This window comes from Temnothorax longispinosus, unplaced genomic scaffold, assembly GCF_030848805.1.
Source record: "Temnothorax longispinosus isolate EJ_2023e unplaced genomic scaffold, Tlon_JGU_v1 HiC_scaffold_41, whole genome shotgun sequence".
Lineage (NCBI taxonomy): Eukaryota > Metazoa > Arthropoda > Insecta > Hymenoptera > Formicidae > Temnothorax > Temnothorax longispinosus.
In genome coordinates, this window is record NW_027270242.1 from 115,832 (window position 1) to 132,182 (window position 16,351).

The following is a 16,351-nucleotide window of genomic DNA, read 5'->3' on the forward strand; positions in this document are numbered from 1 at the left end:
TCCGAGATTCTTGGTCTCAAAGTGTTGAAATCGACGATGATTTTTCTTTCATTCGTGAACCGTCATCGTCGATTTCAACACTTTGAGAACAAGTATCTCTACACTGTTGGAAAATTTGTGTTAAATGTAACATAAATCACATGTCCAAAACGGTCCACTCAAATTTTTGTGTCAGTTTAACATAATATGGATGTGTTAAATGATAACATCGATACTATGTTAAAATATTTTAACAGAAAAGAAATGTTATTCTGATCGCAATTTGAGATTAATTATGTGTACAATTAACATAATTTTTATGTTAAAGTTAAGATTGTAAGATCAAATCAACATTCTTCTTCTGTAAATTTTTATTCTTACTTCTGTTATAAAGTAAAATCAACACTCTTTCTCTGTAAATTTTAACACATTTAATAAATACGTTTAAATTGTGTTACTTTAACATATTTTTTAAATTATTTTAATAATTTTACATTTTAAATTTGTAAAGTTCAATTAACATAGAAAGCATATGTTAAATCTACACACGTATGTGTTGATTATTTTACACAAAAATTTTAACAAGAACCTTTTTTAACACAACTACAAAAATTTTCCAAACAGTGTATATATTGATATATACCTAGAGAAAAGTCCCCTATTATGAGACAGGATTCTAATATGAGATATGTTAAGCTAAGACCCTATATAGGCCTCATCTATTGATCCCACCATGAAAAAACCGTGTCTGTAAAGTTGGCATATCATTTTCCAGCAGATCAAAATAAAAGGAAGTTCTTGTCGCATGCAGTCAAGTTCTATAGTTCCTGATACTTTTTAATAATAGTTCTGGCGATTTTCCCTAAAAAAACAATAGATCAAAAAAATTATCTGCTAACTTTCCGTAGCAGATCATTTTCTAGCAGATCAAAAATAAAAGAGAGTTCTTCTCATATACAGTCAAGTTTTATAGTTTCTGATACTTTTTAGTGATAGTTCTGATAATTTTGCCAAAAAAATTCACTGAAAAAATTATCTGCTAGTTTTTCATAGCATGGATGAGTGAGATGCCGACGAAATCTCGGAGTTCCGGTTTATATAAAACAGTTTTCGAATAGTTCTGAACATAAGCATTTTCTAAAAAGTTTCCGGCACTGGCAATGTTACATGATTTTTTTATAATTAAATTAATATCGCCCGAAAGCCGAGTACTTAGAGAGAATAGAGTGATATGAGCATATTGAAACTGACCTGCTAGTTTTCCGTAGCAAATGTTTATTTACCGATACGATTGTGATATGCTGGTGCGTCGGCGCGAATTTTTTGTTTCGAGGCCTATGTTATAGTTTTAGTGCTCTTCTATATGTATTTCAGAAGAGTAAAGCTTCTAGCAATTTTCGAAAAATTGTTATTTTATTAACACCTTACCCATATAATCGTGATATGCTAATACATTACTGTAAGTTCAAGGTTTTTTCGAATGGTAAATTGTAGAATGTATTTTCATTATAAAAATTAACTTATTGAATGGCATCATGTTCAAAGAAATCCTTAAAAAAATTTAAAAATTCCGAAAAAAAAAAAATTATAACTTTCATTTTGTAATGTTTTTTGCTCAATATTTTACTTAGTTTTCTTGATATATATTACTGTAATTTTTAAATTTATTAAAAAAAAATAGACTGGGGTCACTTTAACCCCGTGTAATAACCGAAAGTTAAATCAAACAAGTATTACAATAAAAAAAAGAAAATTTTGATTCAAGAGGTGGCAAGTAAATTTTCGAGCATTTTAAAATATCATATTAATGTTCTTCAGCTTGAGAAGTAAATCAAAGTGACGTATTATTAATTAAAAGAAAGTAGTACACGGCGCTTGAACAATATAAATTTATTAAAAATTTATACAACATTGTTAGTGCAGGAAACTTTTTAGAAAATGCACAAATATGTTCAGAACTAGTCAAAAAATATTTTAGATAAACCGGAATTCCAACATTTCGCACAGCATATCACTCTATTCTCTCTAAGTACGCGACGCTCGGGCGATATGAATTTATTAAAAAATCATACAACATTGCTAGTGTCGGGAACTCTTTAGAAAATGCTTTAGTATGTTCAGAACTATTCGAAAAATGTTTTAACCGAAACTCTGAGACTTTGTCGGCATCTCACTCTATGCTATGGAAAACTAGCAGATAATTTTTTCAATTAATTTTTTTTTTGGCAAAATTACCAGAACTATCGCTAAAAAGTCTCAGGAACTATAGAACTCGACTGTATGCGAGAAGAATTCTCTTTTATTTTTTATCTGCTAGAAAATAATCTGCTATGGGAAGTTAGCGGATCATTTTTTCGATCGACTGTTTTTTGGATAAAATCACCAGAACTATTACTAAAAAGTATCAGGAACTATAGAACTCGACCGCATGCGACAAGAACTCCCTTTTTATTTTTGATCTGCTGGAAAACGATACCCGGGAAAAAATACCTCTTATTTGTTCATATTAGTAGATATATAATTATATATGATCATATAAGAAATGGAAATATAATCTTGAACAATATATTATATGACTATATATGAAAATATATGATTATATATTCCATAAAACCTCTTTAAGTATAACCTTATAAGCCATATATGGTCTTATATGCTTATATATTATCATGTTTAATCATGTAAAAGTATATTTATAAAGTTAAAGATAATCATATATGAACATATACTCGGATCTATCCATAAGTTTGCATAACTGTTATAAATATTCTTCTAGTATATTATTTTACTTGACAATCAAATTAATATGAGGTATTATTTCTAGTTTCAGTTTACACAATTGCGTTGTCCGACAAAGTCCATATTGGCACGCAGTTTAAAAAATTGAAAAATGTATTTAATAATAATTGATATTGTAAAATATCATTAAGCACCAAAATCCGCTTCGACCAAAAACGGCACTTCTCATTGCTATATTATTTTAAATTTTCCTTTTTTTCTAATTTTGCATAAAACACTTAATTTTTTAAAATTGACATTAATTTTTGTTAATTATTTTCGTAAACAGTGAAATTTTACCTGTAATAATTCGTGAAAAAAAACAGTTATATACTATATATTATAGTTCTTATAAATAAATATATTAATCGTATTATTTTGCAAACATATTTTATAATTGAAACTGAATATAATATAATATAATCATATATGAATTTATATAGTCATATAAGATTATATGTATATGATCAGATCAGATATTGCATCTCAAAGTATCCGATAGATGGCATTCAATGAGATATGTTTCTCGTATTTAAAATTTGTTATAAGAATGGTATCAAAAGACACTGTCTCGCGCTATGGAGCGACACAATTTTTGTATCAGTTTTATCGTGGAGTCTACTTTTATAATAAAATAGCACACTTAAAAAATAACATTTGAAAATATATAACAATTTTCTGAAACTTACTTATATATATATGCCAAAACTAAATATATTTCTTTCGACAACAATTGGCAATCCATACATATAGTTACACGACGTTTCGACCCAGGCTTCGGGTCCTTATCAAGTGATCTAACAAAAATATAGCATGAAGTCAATAACGTTGTCAATATTTAAAACGAGTAACAGAAATTAATATCTATTTAGTCCGTGTAAAATTAAAAGAGCGAAATAATAATTCGAAATACCTGATGAGGGAAAGAGAACCATGCGCCGACACATTCTCAGTCTAGTGCTCATGAAATTTTGACCGAAACACCATATGTGCAAGGCTAGAGATTTATAAAGAATAAGTATGATGTCTCAGTAAAAAAGTAAAAAATAAATAAAAAAGGAATGGTTCCTTACACAGAGAATGTCCAGCGACGGCACCACTCCATATCGCATAACGCACTAACGAAAATTGCGTGAACGTTAAAAACTCGGAGCATCGTCTTTACGTAGCCACACAACAAGTCATGTTCGCACAATGGTCAAGTCAAGTACAGACTGACGAGTATCGAAACGTCGTGTAACTATATGTATGGATTGCCAATTGTTGTCGAAAGAAATATATTTAGTTTTGGCTCAATATCGTTGGCAGAATAAACACTTACTTTGGGTTAAATATATATGTCCTTATGTAATCTTATATAATCCTATATGACCATATAAGTTCTTATCAGGCCAAAATTCATATATGAGCATCTAAGATCGCTTCTTATATGAGCATATAAGACATTATAAGAGATTTTTTTTCCCGGGTATTAGCCCAGTAAAATGACTCGAAATTTGTCGATTTCGAGGAAATAATACTGACTAGGCTGAAACTTTGTAAACAGGCTTGTTTTAGGGTACTATTTAACATATTAAAAGTCCCCACGTGTAGACGCTACGTTGCGGGGAGGGGAGGGTCCAAAAGGTCCCAAAAATCAGTTTTTCGCAAATAACTCGGAAAATATCAACTTTACGAAAATTTATGTAGATATAAAAATCGTAGCTTACAAAATTCCGCACAATTTCGTTTTTTATTCAAGTCTGTACGACCAAGTAGAGCAGAGATAGAATTATTTTTAAAATTTGAAGGAATTAATACTGACTGGGCTGAAACTTTGTAAACAGGCTTGTTTTAGGGTACTATTTAACATATAAAAGTCCCCATGTGTAGACGCTACGTTACGGGCAGAGGAAGGTCCAAAAGGTCCAAAATATAAAAAAAAACCAGTTTTTCGCAAATAACTCAAAAAATATCAACTTTACGGAAATTTATGTAGATATAAAAATTGTAGCTTACAAAATTCCGCACAATTTCGTTTTTTATTCAAGTCTGTACGACCAAATAGAGCAGAGATAAAATTTTTTAAACACCGGTAGTTTTGCGACGCAACAAAAACCCGTACACGCGTCGCGCATTTTTCACTAATATCTCGAAAATGGACTCTCAAATAGAGGCTAACGCGTACGCGCGTCGCGCATTTTTCGCTGATATCTCGAAAATGGACTCTCGAGTCAAGGCAAAACTACCGGTGTTTAAAAAATTCTATCTCTGCTCCATTTGATCGTACAGATTTGAATAAAAAACGAAATTGTGTGGAATTTTGTAAGCTACAATTTTTATATTTACATAAATTTTTGTAAAGTCGATATTTTCCGAGTTATTTGCAAAAAACTGATTTTTGGAATCTTTTGGACCCTCCCCTCCCCGTAACGTAGCGCCTACACGTGGGGACTTTTAATATGTTGAATAGTACCCTAAAACAAGTCTGTTTACAAAGTTTCAGTCCAGTCAGTATTATTTCCTCAAAATTTTGTCATTTTACTGGGCTATATACCAACTTCACCGACATCACGATATACGTATTTTCTACATGAGCTAGAAATTATATGCTAGAAATAAATGTAAGTGTAAACTGTGCTAGAATATAATAAATGACTGTATCATAGAGCGAGAAATGACAAAAGAAGAATTAAGAGAGATACATTATTTAGATACATTATTTAGTATATCTTCTTCCATTATGAAGATAAAAAATAATGTATTTTTATTTGTTTCGGCAAAATTATATTTGATCTTATTCCGTACGAGCGTAACTATTTTGTCACAAAACAGATTATTAATCATCGACTATATAATACATTGATACAAATCAATATGAATTTTTGTTACGTACTACTAGTTATCTTTGATTCTACTAAAGCACTCAAAGATAACCATCGGACCTAACTGTACTTTCACATCTATATAGGAAGCCGGATCCAAATTCTGAAAATTTCAGCTTTTAAAATAGTTTTTCCACATTAATATTTAATCCGGATAATTAATAAATTTGACTTAAAAAATAATTAATACAAGAAATTAATTTTCTCAAAACGTATTTTTGAAAATATATTTCGTGGATCCCAAGATTCATAATCCATATATGTGTATTATAAAATGTTCCGGAATAATACTACAATAAGGTTGTAAGAAATTTAAATAATAATTTTAAGACAATTAGAAATAACTTATCGGAGCACAGGAAAATCTATTTCGCCAGAGAATTTGAAAAGCCATGAGAATTTTAAAAGCAAATTAAGATATTGCTTCAAGTAAAAGTGATTCATTGGTAAGAGAAAATTTACATAATAAAGAAATACTTAATTCACTTTCATTTATCTTGTATTTATTTTCAGAATTGTATCCACTTCCGTTGTAAAACTTGTAAAAATAATCATATATAAAAAAGGTATTGTAAACTTTATGACTCAAAACAAAAGTTTTTTTAACTATTCATTCCCTCTGTCGAAAAATTATTACAAATATTTCTACAAAATATTTTAATGCTTCGTTCTGAAATACCTTATATATTTTTGCGTTATATATGTTATATATATTATAAGCTGCAAAATGTTCCCTACAAAAAATGAGAGAACACGCGGTCGTGTGACGTGAATCATCGTATAAAAATACTCATTCATCGAGTATGGTATGCGAGACATAAACCTAAGTCAGTGTATGCGACGCTACATAACAGTCGATGACTAATATTACGAATCATGAAACGTGCACCAATAGAAGAAACTACACACGTAATTATTTGGCTGATGCAATTCAAAAAAAATTGTGAATATACATGATATCATTTTTAACCACAATTTTCTGATAAATTTAAAAACGACTTTTTTCTTAGCAAAACTTAAAGAATTTTAATTTTACTGTCATCTTTATAATTAATCTTAAATAAATTGAAATTTAAGATAATGCCTACTTAATCTTTAGGATCGCAGATTTCTGTTACAAAATCACAAAAATTTCGCTCTAGGAAAAAATATTGCATATGTTTAACATAGGTATAGTATACATATAGATGCAAAGTATGACACTAATTTCGACGTTATACCTAATATGTCTTACAGTCCTGTAAGGATAAAATTTCTTAAATATTTTTTGTTGAATTACATGTAAATTTATGTATTTACGTGTACTTATATATAGGTTTTTATGATTACTAATTACGAATCTGAGGTCAAAATCATAAAATTCAAAATAGTGGATCCGCTATTTAGAATTTTGTAACTTTGTGACCCCAAATTCGTAATTATCTGAAAAACCTATAAACTACTAAGTTCAGTGTAAATCGATTGCATGTATGCAAAAATTATTTTCTTCATGATTGACATATTCGATTCGCCATTTTTAATTTTGTTATTCTGATCTCAGAGATTCCTAATTAGCAAACCTTAAAAGTTCTTAAATAACGAATTTTGTTAGTAATTAAAAAAAATTTTTTTTTTTATTATTAGAGACGTTATATCTAACATTTCTGTAACCCTCTAAAGGTTGAAACTGACTAACAATTTCATTACCTTCTCTCTCAAACACCTTAAAAATTACTTAAAACACCTTATTAGCTTATACTCAATTATTATTTACATTATCCAGAAACTAGAAATGCTGTAAAAGACATTCTATGACTGGACATTGTATACTTGAATTTTGGCTATTGTTTCGCAAAATTTTTCCTTATCGTAGATAAGAATAAAGCGAAACAATGCAAATTTAGATTTTTTTCGTGCAAAAATGTTAATTTACTCTTTTTATTCAAATGGTTCTTAGAAACGACAAATTAAAAAAATCTTGCTTTTCTGCAAATGTGTTTGCATTAATTTTTATTAAAACGAAATAATAAAAATCCATAAATGTTTTTATATAATTTTTACGAGCAATAGTAACACGTCGCTAGATAAATTGAGTGCATCTGCATAATCCAAAATTAAATGTATGAAAAAAAAATATTTTTAGAAAGAAAAATCTCCACGTACATAACATAACATGACAGGTTTGCACTTCTCGGTTTTCATATTAGGACACGCAACAAACGCACAGGGGGAACCGAAAGGTATCTCCATGGATCAATATAATACATAACAAGAGGTGACCTCAACTCGTGATATCAGTCATATAATACGGAACGACACGATTATCGATTACAAAAAAATTTAGCAATAATATTATAATGTCGTAATATATTATAAGTTCCGATTGTTCGTTATAGAAATATAATATAATAAGTCTCTTTAAAAAGGATTAATCTACTATTTTTACTAAAAGGATATGTAGATAAATAGAGTTTATACAATCCGGAATTTGATATGATTCAATGTATGAAAAAATGATATCGAGATTCCGATTTCACGATTGTTATCTTTACCTATATTGATCTGTGATTATTATTAAACGCTTCGTAACTGCCTGGAACTATATTTACAATTAGTGCCAACATCATCCATTTTCTGCGCGTCGACGCTCCCCGTGGAATGCATTATTTCTTAGTTGTTAAGTAGAGCGTGGCGTTATGTAGAGAAAAAAAGTACACAGGTTACAGCTATTTTAATCGTGCACACAACACACGAAAGATAAGCTGAGCAAGTATCACGTCGATGGTAGACGCTGTAACCAGGCGGAAGTACTTCCAGGCATGGTCGGATTTGTGCAACGCCACTAAATTAATTAACATGTTCTCGTCAAGACTATTGGTTCCCGAATATTAGATGCGTACTCGATGTTACTCCATTGTGCGGAATTCCGTTTGAATGTTTGTGCTGTTGCTTCTCCGATTTCGTTAAAATTGGATATCCCCCTTCCCGATCTTTACACAGTAAAAAAATTTATGTTAAATATAACATAAAATTACATGTCCCAAACGGTCCACTCAAATTTTTGTGTTAATTTAACATAATGTGTATATGTCAAATTATAACACAAATATTATATCCATAATTTAACACAAAATAAAGAAAAGTTTAATGATATGTGAACGGAAATTTTATGTACAACAGACATCTGTATAATGTTAAATATAAATAAAAAACATGTTAATTTAACATTTTTGTACGTACAATAGACATCTATATAATGTTAAATATAAATAAAAAGGATATTTTTTTAACAAAACTACATTATTTTTATATTAATCTTACGATTAAATGTAAAATGTGTTATTTTAACATTTGATTTACTTAAATATAAATTTAACATAAAAAAATATAAAATAACAGATAACATAATCAAAATTAGTTAAATTAACACATAAGTATGTTACATTTTTAACACAAAAATTTTAACAAGTTCCATTTTTAACAAAAATACACAAAATTTTTTACTGTGTACAGTATATAATTTTTAAGACCATTAATTGAATTTACATTCAACTTTATTATTATTTATTATATATATTATAATATTGTGTTAATCGTTTTTGGAACCGTTTTAACCCGTTTAATTTTCTTGGAGCCGAATAACTAAAAAAGGCTTGATATGTATAATCAAGTAAAAATCAAACATGATTAGCATTACATGGCATCCTATATATATTTAATATTATATTTGCGAGATCGCTAGCTGAGAAAAAATGTTTGTCAACCTGTTATCATGAAATTTAAGTTCTTTATCTATATTTAATTTTGCAGAGAATAGAATTGATGGCTAAGGATAGATAGAATATGCTAGAATAGTCGTCCATTAAGCGAGAGATCCGAAGTTCGATTCCTGAACTAACATGCGTGTATGATACTACGAACTTTGAGCGGGAAAATATTTTCCACATTCTGTGATAGAAACAAAGTGCTCGAGATACGAACTCTAGATACGAACCAAGATAGAAATAAGCAAATCGCGATACCGCGTTCTTCCTTAGAAGACAAGAACCTTCAGGCTTTATTGCAATAAATAAGCTTTAATTTTTTTCGCTGACCGAAGTAGGATATACAGTATAATAGCCAAACGTGACATTTGCTATATTTGAGAATATATAAGTACCCAGACAACACCATGTCCAAAAATTGGGACATCTTTAAGGCATATAAGACATCTTTAAAACGTCTTATAGTGATATCTTAAAGATGTCTTTAAGACGTCTTCCGTCCCGATTTTGGACATGCGTGCTGTCTGGGTAGAATGATTCTCATAGTAAATGATTACTTGAACTTTACGCAGGCGAGATCGCGGTAATTTATTGTTGAAACAAAACGAAACCGGAACTCACCCAATCCCATATCTCTAAATATCTCCTTCGGCGCGATCTCGATCTCCTGCTTCTTTTTGCCGATCGGGCGAGAAGAGACGTGATCGACTTCCTTGGGTTTCGACGTTTCACGCCGTTTATTGACACTCTCGTGCTTCGAGTCGACGGTTTGCTGCGGCAGCGATGGTGACGGCTTGGCGGTCTCCGCGGCTAAGAAGTCACTCGATGTTTCGTACACGTCCTGGCGTGCCTTTTCCAGGAGCTGCGCCTCTCTAGGCAACGGGGGTAGCGGTTTCATCGGTGGCTCGAACGCCCTGGCCTGTTCCCGCTTCAGGTCTGTTCTCTTGACCATGTTCCACGAGTCATCGTCTGTGATATTCTTAATCTTGTCCCCCCTTGACGACTCACTGTCGTCTCCGAGGAAATCTATCAGTGGTGATTTCTCCGGCGCCGGCAGCATCGACGATCTAATGCTCTGCATAAAATCTTCGTTGACATTAATACTGCCCAGCGGAGTGACATCACGCTCATGTCGTTTTCCATAATCGGTGAACAGTGTTGCAGGATCCTCGCGTTCCTCGATCGGTTGCACCTTGCTGTCGACGGCTTTCGTCGACGACGACAGCAGAAAGTCGCTGTCAGCTTGAACGGTGGTCGCGGTTGAGGTCGGTAACAACGGCGGCAGGAGATTTATTTCTTCCTCCTTGTTGTCGTCGTTGTCATTGTCATCGTCGTCATCATCGTCATCGTGAAACTGGTGACGGTAGGCCCGCTCGGTCTCGACGAATGTCATGCTGGCCAGTTTGGGATCGACCGGGTCCAGCGGCTGCTGGAACGGGTCCGACGATTGCGCCATAGCCGCGCACTTGTCGAAATCCGCGGAAGGCGGCGGTGTAGCCGGCACAGGTTTCGCTTCGGCGTCAAGAAGCGCGCTGGGTAATACGGAATCCTGAAAGGAATCGCCGATATGCAGCAAATCATCGACACGTGGCGCGTCAATCGGCCGCGGTGACGGCTGTTGCTGCTGCTGCTGCTCCGGACGGTCGTCTGGAGAGCCGTCGTGACCGAGATGCTCGAAATCGTCAACGGAGTCGTGATCCCTCTTGAGGAGGACGTCGTTGAAGGCGTCCTGGATCCGCGAATCCATCCTCAATCACGGGATTAACAGCGATTCGTACGCCTGGCGATTAACAATGACTCACCGGATCTGCGCGAATTGGCCGATAGCCGTTAGTTAGAGCTTCGATCCCCGCACAATGTCGGTTGCGCGGAATATTGCGCGACGCTCCCTACTCTCATAAAAGTCAGGTACGAGGAGCGGCGCTACTCCCACCTGCCGCCGCTGTCGTTGGTGCCGTCGCGACTCCTCAGTGGAGCACATCGACGTCCTTGCCGCCTTGACTCACCACTGCCTTTAGCCGCGTCTTTCACGCCTGGTGAGAAAGATTTACGGCCTCTTTTCGTCACTTCGTGAGAGATGCGCGAACGTACCAGAAGAGCTATAACTGCCTGTCATACGTCGCTCGCGACCGGCTGACACGACACGAAGAGTCGAAATTCGAAACTGGGAATCGCGACGGACGGAGAAGACCAGCGGTGAGGGAAACTCGAAAAAGAATTCGACCGCGACCGCGAAGTGCGAAACGGCAAAGCCAAATACCAGTAAATTCAATTGTATTCGATGTGTTCGACGTAAACGGTAGACGGGTAGATTCGACCGTCATGAGATGTATACTCCCCTCGCGAAGGGTTGCCCTCTCCCGTTGCTCCAAGTAGCACGAGCCAATCGCGCGGTCGCTACCGTCCCCACTACCGTTCGCTACGTCGAAGTAAGCAGCGGCCGTCGCCGCCGTCGCCGCCGTCGCGTCCGATCCGATTATTACCGTTTGCTTCGCCAGCTGAACGGCAGGTCGATGTTACTTCGGTGATTTAGGTCTTCACAAAAGGAAGTTTGCAAATCTGCACATGGAATATGATTAACAATAAGATAAACAGAAAAAGTGTTTATAGGAGCAAATGTTTATGTATCTAGGGTATTATAAAATCACTGGATGTTCTTTCACAGATTTTCTAGTTCCAGTTTTGGAATCGGTTTTCTCGTAGCAGAGACATCCAACAAAATCACAAATTTATTGCAATTCTTAAATTTTGTATTATATAATTTTATAATTAAGATTTTTATTAAGGTTCTATCAAAGTAAATTACACTTGAAATTAATTGTTTAAAGTTTAAACATGTTTATTTGCTGTTCATTTGATTTCTTAAAGTACGCGAAACGCCTTTTTTCAATTATTTTTAAATTGACCAAAAAATTTGTTATTGTAATGTTATTCAATTTGGGGACATCCTGTAACAAATCACGTGTGATATATTATCAATACTATATAGTATTGATATAGGTACTGTAATATAAATTATATTGCAAAATATAAAACAAATTTCTAACAAACATTCTTAAATCTCAACTACTTTTTTAAGAATCTTTCGATAATTTGTAGAAAAATTAGTGACTTGGTTTTTTCATATTTGTAATTCTTATTCTGTTACATATCGGTATTAAAACAAATTAGAAACTGACCTGATTCATCTTATAAAAATAGATCTGTTTGTTTCATTTTGTTTGTATTTTATGTTTTATTTTTTCTTTAATTCTTTATACAGATTATCTATTTTATTTTAAGGCTCCTGTGTTTACTCGCACTACAGCCGTCTCAGATTGATAACGAAAAAATATATTATAAAAATTCTTGCAACGTGCATTAAAGCTTCTGGATACTCGCCGCAGTCATGTTAGATTATGACGTCAGAGGCGAAAAATGACACTCAGAATTCTTGCGTACCATTTGCAAATAAGAAGATATTTTAATGAAAATATACTTCGATCAGGACACGTATTACGGAACTTTTCGGAATGGAATCCGATCGGAATTGTATAGTTATTTCCTATTTCCTAAATTTCTATTGTTTTATAGAGAAAATAGAATAATTCCGATCGGAATCTATTTCGAAAAGTCCCATAATACGTGTCCAGGTGGCCTATTCTGTAATTCTTAACGACAGTTTCGTTATAGTTATATTCTCGTTGCGCAGCTTTTTTACCATATATAATATTTGCGCAACGCAAATATAACAATAACGAAAACTGTCATTAAGAGTTACAGAATAGGCCTATATTCTGTACACGCTTACCAACAACTATTGGTTCGATAAGCGTCGTTGCGCAGGTTTTTCATATCGTATAAAAGCTGCGCAACGACGCTTATCGAACCGATAGTTGTCGGTAAGCGTGTACAGAATTGGGCCCCAGATCACTTTAGCGCACTTCGAAAATGTTTCGAAAATTATCCTTTCCCCTTGACAATTAAATAAACAGCCATAAAATGAATGTGATACGAAGCCTAGTTGTGCAGGCTTATGCGCAAGCGCATAACAGAGATAAGGGGGTCAATCATGAATTTTTTCCCCTAGGGTGGAAACGTGAAAAATGAAAAATATCTCTTTCTATTGATGTTAAATAGAAAGAGATAGTCATATAAAAATTTTCACTTTTCACGTTCCACTTTAATACATGATTGACCCCAAGGACTCCGCAGTTTGTCATTTGTCACTCCCGTAGTACATTTATGTGCGCGAGTCTTAAAGGGTGCGTTCGTAGAACACGCTATTAGCGCTATTGCATCCTTCTACCTCTAAATCTATCTTTATCGCTCATTAAATGTAAAACAAGGATAAAATGACGCAATAGTGCGCTAATAGCGCGCTCCGCGAACGCACCCAAAATCGTGTGTTATCACTCTGATACGAATCATTTCATCACACGTTAATAAAGAAGTGATTACGCGCGTATACACACATAAATACACGCACATACAACACAGTAGAAAAAGTTTGGAGTTATTAAATATTACGGGAGTGACGAACCGTGAGATCCTTATCTCTGTGTACTATGCACACGCACCCACACACGCAAACACGCACGCACACAGACACGCGCGCGCGCGCACACACATGCACGCACACGCACACACCCACACGCGTACACACGCACACACCCGCACACACACGCACACTTACACGCACATGCACACACTTACACGCACACCCACACGCACACACCCATACGCATGCGCACATGCACGCACCCACACACACGCACACGTGCGCACACACACGTGCGCACACACACGCACACAAGCACGCACACACACAGGAGAGGTGTAAGTCATCTGACCATGCAACCTCCCTCATGTATACTAAATTTTGAAATAGTATTGCGGATATCATTCTTATATCCAATTCAAAATTTTTTTTTTTTTTTTAAACTGAATTTGTTTCTTAAGATGATTTTTGAAAAATTATATATTTGCGCTGGTTATGACACATGTAGACTATATATAACACTTACATCAAATTAAGAAGTAGTCTACCACGTAAGGCAGTTGGCTCACGATCCAGAGGTCCTGAGTTCGAATCCCACCAAGGTAAGTGTGTTTTTCAAATACGAGAAAATATTTATAATTATAGACTGCATCTTAAGAAACAAATTTAGTTATAAAATAGTAATTGAATTTCGAAAAAAATAATTTTTTTTATGCCGGGTAAATATCAGAAATCGAAATATCGGTGAGTAATTCAATACTAAGCACCAGTAGTTCTGTGTAGTATTAATCACTACCTATAATATTTATCACTACCAGTATTTTTCCAGTATTTCCCAAATAAATATTGACAGTATTAAATCACTGAGATTTTAAGTATTTAGTCAGTAATACTTTTTTGTAAGGGACCTTGGATAATGCTAAATCTAGCGGCAGAATATGAAAGAACACATTTTTAAGAGAAAAGACGTGAAAATTCATTACCCTGTTAAATCGTCTTAACTCAATAAAAAAATTGTAACATAATGATTAAAAAAGCATAATAAATTTCGTTCTCCTTGTGCACGTTAGCAAAGTTGAAGTTTAGTCTTCAATTTTGCAAGGCTTACCTTAAACTAGCGCTTTAATAAGTCAGTTAAAAATTATCGCATAAGATTACATTAAAATTAAATTAACAATTTTAATGTAATTATGCGATAATTTTTAACCGACTGACTAATTTATATTTCGACACTGAGGATAATCTTATAATGGACCGAAACGTCTGTAGTTTTTTTGTAGTTTTTTAACTTAAATATATTATAGAATTTTTAAATGCCAACACCTAGTTACGGCTCGATGCTCCATATTTTCATAACTTTTAAATCTTGTTAGCCTTTATTACTTATATAAAATACTAGCTTTTTTGCCCTCGCTTCGCGCGGGCTCAAAAGCTCTTTCTTCTTTTCCCCGAATAGTAATATATTTACCCCCAAAAAGTTTTTTTTTAAAAAGAGATCTTTTTTAGACAATTTTGTATGGGGGCCCCTTGTCCCCAGGCTCAGACCCCTTCCTAAAACCCTCTACGATCTAAGTTAACAGTATCATGAGATAGTATATACACCAAATTTGGTTGTCCTAATTTGAAAACCGTGAGAGTAGAATAATAATATCACAAATTAACAGAATAATAAATTTCTTTCGCCAGTATATAGAATAACAATTAAAGTAATTTAAATCGACCGTGACTGGCAATATATAACGTCTTTTCGATATGAACATTGAAAAACTGTGAGCCAACTTGGTTTGTCGGATTCACACAGCACTTTTTCGGATCAATCATCGAGACATTATTAATTTTGACCATGGTTTTGGTCAGTTGATGTAATTTCTAAATTAAATAGTTTTTAAATTTTATTGCGAAAAATATTACCCCAGCGAGGGTTTGAACCTGGAACCTCCCGTATACCGTGCGGGTGTCTTGCCAATTCAACCACTGAGGCTGTAGTAATATTTATCGCAATAACAACTATAAGATGGAGCACCGATTTCTAGGTCGACGGTGTATAATAAACCGATCCGAAAAAGTGCTGTGTGAATCCGACAAACCAAGTTGGCTCACAGTTTTTCAATGTTCATATCGAAAAGACGTTATATATTGCCAGTCACGGTCGATTTAAATTACTTTAATCACAAATTAAATTGATCATCAAATTCTAAACGCAATTGATGCTAATAAACATTCTTTCCCAGCAGACCTTTTTCCCTCGCTTCGACCCCTTCTCAAAACCCTCTACGGGCTAATTTATTAAACGATGTTTTTTCCCCGAATAGTAAATAATATTTACAAATAAATGCGAGATTAATCGCCCCAACTGGCCATCAGTATCAATTTATTTAATTAGCTCACTACGTTTCAACCTTAATTAGGTCCTTCTCAAGTGAGAAACAATACATAAGTCACGCAACAACGGATCATATAATAATATTTACCCAAAAAAAATTTTTTTTTTAAGACATCTTTTTTAG

The 16,351-nt window shown here is 33.8% G+C and overlaps 2 protein-coding genes and 1 long non-coding RNA gene across 5 annotated transcripts in view; 1 reads left to right on the forward strand and 2 right to left on the reverse strand.

The window, feature by feature from the left end:
* Rtnl1 (reticulon) overlaps positions 1 to 11,667 on the reverse strand; it is a 76,031-nt gene extending 64,364 nt beyond the window's left edge. For 2 of the 3 annotated variants that reach the window (XM_071797030.1, XM_071797029.1), the window contains exon 1: positions 9,986 to 11,667. In XM_071797030.1, the coding sequence (XP_071653131.1) occupies positions 9,986 to 11,111 (1,126 nt within the window). In that variant the 5' untranslated portion in view covers positions 11,112 to 11,667. The remainder of the gene's footprint in view (positions 1 to 9,985) is intronic. The other variant, XM_071797028.1, reaches the window with a different exon arrangement.
* Positions 1 to 16,351, forward strand: part of Lace (serine palmitoyltransferase long chain base subunit) — a 45,412-nt gene that overhangs the window by 400 nt on the left and 28,661 nt on the right. The window lies entirely within an intron of this gene.
* LOC139824521 (uncharacterized) lies at positions 3,251 to 4,646 on the reverse strand. The gene is made up of 3 exons (XR_011735152.1): positions 3,831 to 4,646; positions 3,671 to 3,754; positions 3,251 to 3,554 (listed from the first exon to the last, which is right to left on the reverse strand). It is a non-coding gene; the product is annotated as an uncharacterized lncRNA (long non-coding RNA).